We start from the raw sequence: 12,909 nt of genomic DNA, 5'->3' as shown, positions 1-12,909 counted from the left end.
AAGATGTACCTGTGCATGCCGATACCCTGGATCTTGGTCACGTGATAATGTCCATGGTTTCTGTAGAGTAGTATAGACTATGCTGCAAGAAGTCGCGGTGCAAAATGTAGATAACATATCTTTGTGTCATTTGCAGCTGTAGAGCATATTCAAAACAATTTACACTAGTTTGAAAAAAAAATCAATTCTTATTCACCATGCACTTTTATCACGCCGTTATTATCCGGAAATTCTTGACGATTTCCTTTCAAATCTTATACACTCCAAGGGTGGGGAGTTCCTATTGTAAACTCTTTTTATATAACCATAAACATGATAAATTATCAATTATCTGATAAGAAATGATAATGAAATATAATAACAACAATTAATACTTAGTTTTTAAAATATTTTACTCAAGGTTTTTACTTATCATTTAAGAATTAATTTTACCGAAATTATTAAAAATAACGTCTAAAAATAAATTAATGCTTTGAAATCTGCTCTTTGATATTAATCAACCATTTATGATGAAATAAAATTTATGATAAAATCAACATCCGATTTCAGCTACTTCACGAAAATGGTGTTTTACCGAACTTTTAGAGTTTTTCCTTAATATATGATAATAATATATGAGGAGTAAAGAAAGTAGCTTGGCTGAAATTTTACGAGAATCCGCTATGTATCTTCGTATGAATTTTAATGAAGCTTAGGAATCCGGTAAATATGTTGCTTTTGAATGAAATATCTGGAAAACAGTATTCAAGGTCAAAAGTCCTTTAAAAATCAATTACAATATTTATGATTAAAGCAAAATGAGCTGCATGTTTGACATCGGAAAAAAATGTTACAAATTTGTAATGAACTATTCAATGGCAGAAAAATAGAACTTTTATAAACTTTTGTTGTTCATATTTGCTATGAAAGAACTTTTTATACGCATTGATTGAAGCAAAATTGAATTATTGTCGTCCTGTACAATAATGATTTGTTATAAAAAATACTGTATATTCAGTTGTACAGAAATACTTCTTCTGAAACATTTTCAAACTTAATTTTGGTTTTATTCATCATAAGGGTTTAGATTACATACAGATTAATCATAATAACACATTTTACCAGCAAAATAAAATTCTCAAGAATACAGCTCATATTGCTTTAAAACTGGCATAAATAACTCCTCTTTACTGGAGGCATACGTGTATATTAATCCTTTCACTTGGATTTATAAGGTGTACTTTTAAACCAAGCTACGAAAGGGATTGAGTTTATTTCCAACTCTGTAAAAGTGCGCGTGACAATTTTGCCAAAACAGGAAATGATTTGAAATTCGTTATTCTAAACTTGCCAAAAACTAGAGGTACTGTGAGCAATGGGCTCACTAAATGATACCCCCCGCCTCCCATATGAATAAAATGGCAGTGTCCATGTTTTGCTCTGGAAAATCCAAAATATATGTCAGATCAAAAAGTAAAATAGGAGGTGCACAATGGCAATATGTAATAAAGATTCTGTGAAAGTTTCTTTAAATTTCCTTCAGCGATATGAGAGGAGTTGCGGATAAGAGATGGGTACCCCAAAGCGTAACAGACGGACGGACGTACAGACGGACGGACGAAAATACCGATTACTATATACCCTCCCGCTGGAAAAAAAGAAATTCAGAATATTTAAAATTGCTGATTTATATCTTTAAAAATTTAATTTTGGTCAATGTATTTAATTGTATCATAAAACTTTTTAAAAATTGAGAGAACTGCCAAATTTTAATTTTTTTTTGTATCATGCATATTTGTACAAAGAAGGATAACTCTTCACATTTGGGTAATAACATTCAGAAAGAGAAAATTTCTTTAACTAGTATGTCTATTTCAAGAATTATTTCAGCTATTAAAAAAATAAATAGAGAAACTATAAAAAAAAAATCATAGAAAAGCATTCTGGAGTAATAATCATTATAAAAGCATTCTCATTTTTCATCATAGTGTTAAATTATTGATTTTTGTCTGTAACGTTGATTGATGACGTCACAACTGTATCAAAACAAAAATTAAGAGAATGTGATGACGGCGCTGCTTGTATCCAGATAATTGTGTTTTAGAGGAAAATACTTTATAAATTGTTTGTGATTTATTTGAGAAAAGGAGCATTGATCAGGTGTACTGATTTCAAAGCCGTATGTTTTTCTTTACTGAAGACAAGAAGCCGTGTCCTTATGTAAGTCAGGATTTCCTCTGATATTCTTGAAAAAAAAATCAAAGTATGCAAATATAAGTAATAAACAACGATTATTCAGTGAACATGGCATTATGAATAGCAATAGCTCTGCTGGCATATTTTCCATGATGCGCTAGCGCGCATCATGGAATATGTCAGCAGAGCAATTGCTATTCATAACGCCATGTTCACTGAATAACGTTGTTTATTTCTTAAATGTTGAAAAAAAAAGCAGTAAATATATGACAGTAAACATGTTTTTATCTATTTTTTTTTTTCTCGATAACAAAAAGAAAAATAAAAGTACTGAATATCTAATTGCAATAAATTAACATTTAAGAGTTGAACCTCTCGAATTTCTAAGGAAGATGTAATTATAAAAAAGAGTTAGCCAGTGATAGTTTATAGTTAACATTAAGTATATTATAAAGAAAACAGTGCTACAGACTGCATATAAATAAGCAATGTGTTATTTTATTACAGATATTAACTTCACCAATCAATCATAACAAATAACACAAAAACTCTTATTTCAGAATAAAGCAAGGTATGCAGAAAATTTCCCCCATTAATCAGCATCCAGTGCTCAGTGCCGTTCTACATTTACTTGAGATATCAAAATAATTATCACGGTCTCACTATACTCACGGTTTCAGACAGCTCTTAAACATGAAAAACTTAACTTGAATTTGTACATGTGCAATAATATCCTCTTTAAATATCATTATACCCCCCGCTTGAAAAGCGGGAGGGTATATAGTAATCGGTATTTCCGTCCGTCCGTCCGTCTGTTACGCTTTGGGGTACCCATCTCTTATCCGCAACTCCTCTCATACCACTGAATGAAATTTGATGAAACTTTCACAGAATCTTTATTACTTATTGCCATTGTGCACCTCCTATTTTACTTTTTGATCCGACACATATTTTGGGTCTCCCGGCCACAGGAAAACATGGACTTTTTCACCAGTTAAAACCATATGGGAGGCGGGGAATATCATTTAGTGAGCTCATCGCTCACAGTACCTCTAGTTTGTAGAAGTGTCACTTAAAGACGAAAGATAGTACTAATTGCCGATTCATTTACATTTGTTTGTTTTTAACGTATTTTTGAGAATTGTTCTCTGAAATTGAGACGTCATCATCTGCCTATGAGCATTTTGCTAAAAAGATAAAATTGAGAAGTCATCATCTGGCTCATCTTCGCTAGCCAAGGTGACGATCCACGGTGTTTCTCTATTCATATTCATATGAATAGAGAAACACCGTGGATCGTCACCCTTGGCTAGCGAAGATGCCGCATTACCAAATATTTACTTTTGATCTTGCATATTTATGTTACCCCCGCTCCGAAGATGAGGGGGTATACTGTTTTACCCTTGTGTGTCTGTCCGTAACATATTTTGACGCAGTTTCCTCAGCAACTACTCATCATGGATGCTTGAAATTTTAGCACATGTCGTATGGTGGAATTCATTATTTTTAAAATCCAGTGTCAACTTCCTGTTTATCTTTGCATCTGTCCGAACCATACATATTTTCCTAACAGTTTTCTCAACAATTACTCATTGCAGATGCTTGATTTTCTAGCACATTCTTTTGCGAGGCATACCATGTGGTGGGATTCATTTTTGTTCAAATAGGATGTCAACTTTCTGTTAATCCATGTCTGTCCGTACCATACGTAAAAGTTATTCGTCGCACTTTTCTCAGCTACTTATCATTGCAGATGCTTGAAATTTTATCATACCCTTTGCCGAGTCATGTCATATGGTGGGATTCATTTTTGTTCAAATCCGTTGTTGAGGGACCAGGCAAAATTTATCAAAATGATGGGACCGGTACAAATAGGCATGGGACAATGAGTTTTTTTCATCGAAAAAAACCATGGGTCTAAAACATTTTTAGTATTAAATACCCATGGGACACAAACTTTTTTTCAATAATTAACAGTATTTTACCCAAGAGAAATATTCATTAAATTGAAAAAAATTTTTTTTTTTCAAAAAAAAAAAATCTATTAAAAAAAATTCATATCTTTAAAACTCAAACGAAGGCAAAAGAAACATGAATCTTCAATTAATGGGAAATATTACAAAGTGACAAGCATTGCTAACAAGGATTATGAAAATGAACAGAAGTTTAAATACCGAAGTTTAAAATATCTGCAATCTGAAAAAAAAAATCCTTAGATTTGTTGCAATAATCTCATTATTATCAAGATGTACCCGGGTTAACCATGGGGCAATAACTTTTTTATAAGTCTCTAAAAGCATGGGACAGATATTTTTTTTAATACGAGTGTCATACTTTTTTGAAATAAGAATTTTGTTTTGTACTGGTCCCATCATTGTGATAAATTTTGCCTGGTCCCTGACTTCCTCTTTATCTATATATCTGTCCGTAACTGAACTAATGTATATAAACATGATAGTGTATATGCACATCAGAGCTGTGGATCCCGTGGGGATCCGGGTTAGAATAGGTCCTCAGTACCCCCTTGCTTGTCGTAAAAGGCGACTGAATGGGGCGGTCCTTCGGATGAGACCGTATAAACCGAGGCCCCGTGTCGCAGCAGGTGTGGCACGATAAAGATCCCTCGCTGCTCAATGACCCTAAGTGCCGAGCATAGGCCCAAATTTGCAGCCCTTCACCGAAGAAGGCAGGGCATATTGCTTTGCTGCTGTCTGTCAGTCGGTCTGTCGGTCAACTTCGTTTCCGTTCATTTTCTTCGCAACCGTTGCACATACTGAAATGAAATTTGGTATACAGATACACCACATACATATCTAGGACAAGTTCTGTTTTGGGTACGATCGAATCATTTTTGACAGAGTCATGCCCCTTGGACTTAAAGAAATTTCAATTAATTTCAGTTTCCGTTCATTTTCTTCGCAACCATTGTACATACTGAAATGAAATTTGGTATACAAATATTACATAAATATCTTGGTCAAGTTCTGTTTTGGGTACGTACGATCGCACTATTTTTGACAGAGTTATGCCCCTTGGACTTAGAAAAATTTCGATTATTTGCAGTTTCCATTCATTTTCTTTGCAACCGTTGCACATACTGAAATGAAATTTGGTATACAGATATGTCACATTAATATCTTGGTCAAGTTCTATTTTGGGTACGATCGCACCATTTTTAACAGAGTTATGCCCCTTGGACTTAGAAAAATTTCGATTATTTGCAGTTTCTTTTCATTTTCTTGCAACCGTTGCACATACTGAAATGAAATCTGGTATACAGAGATATCACATTAATATCTTGGTTAAATTCTGTTTTGGGTACGATCGCACCATTTTTGACTGAGTTATGCCCCTTGGACTTAGAAAAATTCCAATTTTTTGAAGTTTCCGTTCATTTTCTATACAACTGTTGCACATACTGAGATGAAATTTAGTATACAGATTTATCAGATGAATATCTAGATCGAGTTTTGTTCTGGATACAATCTCGCCATTTTGCACAGAGTTATGCTCCTTGGACTTAGAAAAAATTTCCAGTTATTTGCAGTTTCCTTTCATTTTCTTTCCAGAGTGTGCACATGCTGAAATGAAATTTGATATACAGATTTATCAGATGACTATCTTGGTCAAGTTCTGTATTCGGTACAATCGTGCGGTTCTTGACAGAGTTATGCCGTTTTGGACTTGGAAAAATTCCAATTTGGGGGGAGGGGGGTCATAATTAATATACATGTATTAACAATATGTGTTCACAATTCACTCTGTTTTCCAATCTTCTTTGGAACAATCTCAGATCTGCTCTTATTTGACGCCACTTCATGCTTATTATAAAAGGAAGGAAAACAGATGAAATGTTTATTCTTGTACGTCAATGAAATTAGATTCTCTTTATTTTTTTACTACTTGATTATTTTAAAACTTTTGCAATAAAATACTAAATAAAATGCTAATACCTCTGTTGAAGAAGTCTTAAGAACCCTTTTGTGAAGTAATGGCGGTGGAGCCTCCACCGCCACCCTCTGAGGTTGAAGTGGCCCCTGGGGTAGTAGTCTTTTTTGATTCTGTACCTTTGGATTTTTTTTTTTAAAATAGTGAAATTGAAGTTTATCTGTTAATATGTAAAAACTAGATGCTGTCATGAGACAGTAATACCCGCACTAAGGTGTCTGTCTCTAATTACACACTCCTACATATTGGGCTCACAGGTACTTGTGGACAGGACCCCCCCCCCCCCAATATATGACCCCTACCTTGTAAAATTTTTTTTTTTACAATTTATATTTATTACACTTCCTTTTCAAATATACAATGCGAAAAATTGAGTTAAAACTCCAGATAACCGTTCCGTACAAAAAATACCCCTCTATACATAATAAGGGAGAAAGGTATGCAACTCCGGTTTGTTGACATTTTACCTTCGTGGTATTTCTGTGTTTAAAAAAATACTTTTATTTCAAATCAACTCGAAATGCCGGTTCACGCTGTCTCTACATACATTTTAGTTTTTGATTATGCTATTACAGTGGCTTTGCGTCTCGTAAGAATCCCACAATTTATCCTCAAACACGATCTTAGCTGGCAGTATGATTTTTCCCTCAGTAAAAGCAACGGAAGTAATGAAATCGCGACACCTACGAAAAGGCAGATAACTCGCGCGGAGAACGTCTGATGTTCCGAATGTTTAAAGCATTACGATAACTCCCGAGGACGGGCACTTTTGTTTTACGCGCGTTATTCAAAGAATAAAAAACAGTGAAAATCAGAATGACCGACTCATCACATTATTTAATTAACTGGATCAACGAGAATATTGAGGAAGGGGACGAAAATGAGTATATTGAACTTGCAGATATAAAAAATAAGTGTGTCAATTGTAAAATAACAAGTACAGCAATTGCCAAAATTATTAGCCAATTTTTTAGAAATGTGAATGTAAAAACTGGACGCTCAAAAACTGACTGGTGTAAATTGACCAAAAAATACTATGGAATTCACTGGAAAAATACAGACTTAAAAATATCATTCAATGAAGTAAAAGTCCCTGATGATTTCTTTATCATGGCAAAACAACAATGCTACTTAAAAGTTGGTCACTTGACAAGCACTGTAGTTAATGGAAGCCAGGTCCTCATTGAAATAACACTTAATTCTGATTCTACATGGAGTCTTTTCACTATGGGATCAGTTATTAACCCAGTTGACCTTGGACTTGATAAGACATATAACTCTATGACAATTTTTGAAATTGTAAGAAAGTTGCGGTACTGTGATGGTGTACAAAGTGTTGTTCCATCTAAAAACAAAACTTCAAAAATTTATGTAGAGCATGTATCAAAGCTAGGTGATGAAAACAGCCCTATCTCTGTGCGGTACAGATCAAAGTCCTGTACAAAAGTGTTGCCCTTTAAAACATCAACACTGGCATCAAACTCCTGCCCTCCATGTAAATATCTCAACCAACTCCCAAAAAATAAACAGGTTGACATACCTAATCCTTCTAATTCATCTCTTAATGAAAAATCATTCACTGTAAATAAGCAATCAGATGTGGAACTTAATGAAGAAGATCACACAGACATGCACACAATCTTTAATTCATTATTCCCACAATGTACAGAGAAAGTTAAATCATTTTTGATGTCCCAAAAATTGGCTTTGGAGAGACATCCCAACGGACGGAGGTGGAATCAAGATATTGTCCGGATGTGCCTCACTTTGTGGTGTAGAAGCCCACGGGGGTATGCGGAACTAAGAAGTAGCAATTTCCTTGTACTTCCTTCGCAAAGGTTGCTGCAGAGATACAAAAACATCATTCACCAAGAAGCGGGCATCCACTCCAGCATGTTGCACTGGATGGCCAGTGATGCAAAGATGAAGAACCTGCCTCCAGAGGGTTTCGAAGGGGGGTTGATATTCGACGAGATGGCTCTTCAACCCGACCTGCAGTTTAAAAAAAAAGACGGTGATATACAATTGATAGGGTTTACAGAGTGCACCCCCGAATCAGTAATATTTGACCAAATTAAAACAAATAAGAAAGAAAGGACAATGGCCACTCATGTCTTGCAGTTCATGTTTTTGGGCTTCACAGGATTCAGGTTTCCCTTTGCTCATTTTCCTTCTGCCACAGCCTCTGGTCATGAATTGTACCTACTTTTGTGGAAGGCTGTAAATATGTTGCTAAATTTTGGTTTTAAGGTCCAATATATTAGTACTGATGGCGCCCAAACAAACCGAGACCTCTTCAATCTCTTACTGCCTGATTTTAAAACAGTAGACCCAGTTACTTGCTCTTTCAAGAACATTTACTCCTTTGATAATTCTAAGATTTTTTTTATCATGGATATATCACATGTCATAAAAAAGATTAGAAATAACATTCTGAAAAGTGGGTCAGAAAAACACTGCACAAGACATCTAAAGGTTGGGGATAAATTCATTGAATGGAACCATTTCAAACAAGCTTATTTGTGGGATATCTCATCTCATCCCTTCCCTGTTCATAACAGCCTTACCCAAGAACATTTGTTTCTGAATTCAGAGGCAAAAATGCGCAATCATCTAGCAGAACAAGTGCTTAACAGTGATATGCTGCATTTGATGGAATTGTACAAGAACTTTCTAGGAAGCAATGGTACTAAGCTGGATGCTACTATTGACCTCTTAAGATCCACAAGCGTATTGATTAAAAATTTTAGAGACCATAGGCCAATTACTGAATGCACAGATGAAAGACTTACAGAAAATCATGACGCACTGGACTGGTTTGTTAACTGGGAAAGGAGCATTCAAGAGGATGAATCTGTGAAGAACAAAGAAAACTCTTTAATATCATACCAAACACGACAGGACATTGTCTCGGCTATTTTGGGGTTTGAAGAACTTTGTGTATATAAATTAAAAAAATCTCATGCATCCATCATTCCTAGCAGGTTAAACAGTGATATTGTTGAAAATACATTCTGCCAACAGAGAACTCTCCACAATGGAGCAAACACACATCCTACATACCTTGGATACTGTCACTCTTTAAACTCTGTGATTTTGGGACAAACTTCAATTTCCAGAAAGTCCAACACCGGTGGAGAATGCGCTACTTTGCCACAAACTTGTCCACTGCCAAAAAAAGTAATATCATATTTATGTAAAATAATTACATAAAAATTTAATTACAGTGCATACATAACATTCAGGTCTTTGTCATATTATAGCAAATTATCTAGAAAAAAAATGATAAAAAATTTTGTTTTTTTTACCTCTTTGTTTACCTCTCCCTTTTCCTTTCCTTCTAGAAGTCCTATTCACTTTTGCTTGACTTGTTTCAGGTTCTGAAAGAACAGGTGCAGAATCAGGAGGTTCAACAGTAATTGGAGACTGGTTAACTCCACTGGGCCCTGGGATATCAGGTTCAACAGGGGCTGTCAATATTTCAGAATGTTCCAATTTCATTATGTTTTCTTTAATCACTTCAATTATGTCTATCTTTTTCTTTCTTTCAGATACTTTGACTTTGAGATTTTTACAAATCTGAATCAAGATTTGCTTGGTAAATTGATTTTCTTCCAAAAATTTGTCATTCTATATAAGCTCAGATTTCAGTCTCAGAAATGAAGCTTGTTTATTTTCAGACTGATCTTCAATGTAAAACTTCATGTTAAATGTCTTAGGAGTTTTTTTTGTCCTCTTGATAACTTTTTTGCGAAGAGCTTCCCCTTTTTCCTTTTTTAAATGTGCCAAATAATCCTTCCTGAACTGACTAAGGTTAACTTTCAGGAAGAGTGTAATTACATGTTGAAAAGATTGAAGGCTCAGTTCACATGAGCTTACCATTCCACATAGAAGCTTGGAAATATCTGAGTCCATTTCTTCTTCTGTACTGTGTTTTCTGGAATCTATAACACACTGAACCCACATCTGAAATAACTCTAAATTGTTAGATAATTCAGTTTTTGCTTTGTCAAATAAAAATTTCCCAACATGCACTAATTTTTCATGTGTGAGCATTTGGCGACAAAGTAACTCTAACTTTTGAAAAAACTTGAATGTCGAATCAGAAATGTTAATCAGACTTCCACGTGCATTTTGTTTACGTTTGGTTTCATCTAAACTTCCAGGATCACATGACGACATTTGTAATTCCTCATAAGAACAACATAATGAGTTGTAAATTGTCATTTCATTTTGATACATTTTCAAATTCATCTCTTTTCCTTTAGCAAAAATTGAATTTTGTATTTTCTTTGATGTGTTGTGTTTTAATTTTGCCAGCACATATCCACTAACATAACGCAGCTTGCCTCTTCCACTGGTATCAAGTTCACATTCTGCTGCTGGTTTTTTCAATGGTATGGGATCAGACAACTGGAGATGAGGAGTCAGACTGAGAAAGAAGTTTTCCTCCAAGTGAAAAAGAATGGATGTCATAAGTCTACAATAAGGTCCATTCAAGTCCTGGTGATAAAACTGCAAAAGATTCATAACACTTTGTTCAAACTCATCTGAATTTAAGTACTTATTAAATGTTGTAAAGAAGGTATTTCTGTTTGCTTGGGTGAATTTGGTTTTACCCTCGGGAAATGAATGCAGTCCAATGTTTTCAATTTCAGACCACTGATTTTCAAACCATTGGTCAAACTTGTAAAAGTTTTTGTAAATAGCATCTTTGAAATTCATCATGTCATTTTCTACAGGGGTGTCTTTAAATTGCTGTAACACACTTTCAAGTGCAATTCTAGAAGCTGAGTGTGATTGTTCATGAAAAGAAGAATGTGGCATAGCAGGTCGTTCATCATCATCAGGGTCAAGCATGTTTAAAATTTCTAAATTTTCTATTTCTGATTCTGAAAAATCAGAGTCAAATTCAAAGTTTTTTAAGTTGCAGAGGGTGGGTGGATTTTCATTGCCGTCACTATCTTCAGAGTCTTCTTCATTTTCTTGTTTAGAGTTTATGCAACAACTCAGATCATTTTTTACATCACCGATTGATAGACTTTCATAAAATCTATAGACATGGTTAGGGTGTTTCTTGCATAAATGTTTTTTAAAGTTTAAAACTTTTAATCCACGGACTGACACAGCTCTCCCTATGGCAACGCCAAGCTGACCGGGTTGAATACAATGCTGGCAATTTACAATTACATTTTCAAGTGTCATGCCTTGTGATTTATGAATGGTAATGGCATAAGCCAATTTCAAAGGTAGCTGAACACGTTTTGCCAATACTCTTTTGTCTACAGGGTCAAATGTGGTAAAGAAATGAGGAGTAATGTTCACAAAGACTGGTTTATTATTAATTTCAAACAAAACATCAACTGACTTTTCATGAAGGTGTAATACATGTCCTCTTAGTCCATTAACCAATGTGGAACTGATATTTTTTAACAACATGATTGGGCATCCTATCTTCAGACCCAAGTTCTTTGGAGCAAGAAATTTGTTCAGATAATGCTGTGAGCCTTCATCAATACTAGTATATACTTTGAGGTCACCGGGCACAGTAAGTAATTTATTGTAATTAAACATATCAGTGTCCAAGTTACGTGCAAACAATTGAATACACTGTTCTTCATTCTCAATAGGGCGATTTAAGGAATTTAGGATTGCTGCACTATGATCAGACAGCTCACCTCTCTCAAGTTCATTAATGCAGGTAATGAGTTCGGGATTGTCCTGTCTGTGTACCACATTCAAATTTATTTTGTGTGTAAAAAAATCAGAAAACCATGATGCTTTGAAACAGTGGTTACCTGGGTCACCATGAAGCTCACTTGACACTGGTGGTAGTTGAAAAAAATCGCCAACCAATATAACCTGAATTTTTCCAAATGTAAAATTATTATTTCTGATGTTTCTACATATGAATTCTACCTGAGACAGTATTTTGGAACTTATCATCGAAATTTCATCAATAATTAAAGTTTCAACTTGCTGGATATTGGTTTTGGCACTTAAAAATCGTTCATCGGTATTTAAAAGATGAAGAATTTCTTCGTTAAGATATTTTCCATCTTCAATTCCCGACCACCTGTGCAATGTTTGAGCTGATAAATGGCCATAATGAGTGGCAGCAATGCCTGTTGAACAAACTACTGATACTTTTTTTCCCTGCGATTCACGTAAGTTCTTCACTATTTCTTTAATAAGAAATGTTTTCCCAGTCCCTGCCTGGTCTGTAATGACTAAATTGTGCCCACTTACAGATAAATCATATGCTGTTCTCTGGTCCTCGTCCATGTTGTCAGTTCAAAACAAAAGTGCCCGTCCTCGGGAGTTATCGTAATGCTTTAAACATTCGGAACATCAGACGTTCTCCGCGCGAGTTATCTGCCTTTTCGTAGGTGTCGCGATTTCATTACTTCCGTTGCTTTTACTGAGGGAAAAATCATACTGCCAGCTAAGATCGTGTTTGAGGATAAATTGTGGGATTCTTACGAGACGCAAAGCCACTGTAATAGTATAATCAAAAACTAAAATGTATGTAGAGACAGCGTGAACCGGCATTTCGAGTTGATTTGAAATAAAAGTATTTTTTTAAACACAGAAATACCACGAAGGTAAAATGTCAACAAACCGGAGTTGCATACCTTTCTCCCTTATTATGTATAGAGGGGTATTTTTTGTACGGAACGGTTATCTGGAGTTTTAACTCAATTTTTCGCATTGTATATTTGAAAAGGAAGAGTAATAAATATAAATTGTAAAAAAAAAATTTATTTGGGGGGGGGGGGGGGGGTC

The 12,909-nt window shown here is 34.9% G+C and overlaps 1 protein-coding gene and 1 long non-coding RNA gene across 2 annotated transcripts; one reads left to right on the top strand and one right to left on the bottom strand.

Moving 5' to 3' along the window:
• Window positions 1-7,751: 7,751 nt before the first annotated feature.
• Window positions 7,752-12,478, bottom strand: LOC134253868 (uncharacterized). The gene is made up of 8 exons (XM_062736454.1): window positions 12,373-12,478; window positions 11,922-11,985; window positions 10,473-10,638; window positions 10,003-10,089; window positions 9,432-9,593; window positions 9,187-9,291; window positions 8,916-8,977; window positions 7,752-8,115 (listed from the first exon to the last, which is right to left on the bottom strand). The coding sequence occupies exons 1-6, from the start codon at window positions 12,381-12,383 to the stop codon at window positions 9,269-9,271; spliced, it is 513 nt and encodes a 170-aa protein (XP_062592438.1). The 5' UTR covers window positions 12,384-12,478; the 3' UTR covers window positions 7,752-8,115; window positions 8,916-8,977; window positions 9,187-9,268.
• LOC134253870 (uncharacterized) lies at window positions 8,917-11,187 on the top strand. Its single transcript, XR_009989187.1, has 4 exons — window positions 8,917-9,303; window positions 9,501-9,581; window positions 9,675-9,721; window positions 10,444-11,187. It is a non-coding gene; the product is annotated as an uncharacterized LOC134253870 (long non-coding RNA).
• Window positions 12,479-12,909: the final 431 nt, after the last annotated feature.

Source organism: Saccostrea cucullata, unplaced genomic scaffold, assembly GCF_032062105.1.
Source record: "Saccostrea cucullata isolate Sc308-1 unplaced genomic scaffold, CSIRO_AGI_Scuc_v1 ctg3906, whole genome shotgun sequence".
Classification (NCBI taxonomy): Eukaryota; Metazoa; Mollusca; class Bivalvia; order Ostreida; family Ostreidae; genus Saccostrea; species Saccostrea cuccullata.
Note: the sequence above shows the minus strand (reverse complement) of the source record. Positions and strands in the feature narration are given on the sequence as shown.

What these genes read in the sequence shown, in the direction of transcription:
- LOC134253868 (XM_062736454.1), bottom strand. An exon ending in ACTTGATACCAGTGGAAGAG is followed by an intron (nt 10,090 to 10,472) that starts GCAAGCTGCGTT and finishes GAGTTATTTCAG; the next exon opens with ATGTGGGTTCAGTGTGTTAT. An exon ending in AGGGAGAGGTAAACAAAGAG is followed by an intron (nt 9,292 to 9,431) that starts GTAAAAAAAACA and finishes TTTTTTTGGCAG; the next exon opens with TGGACAAGTTTGTGGCAAAG.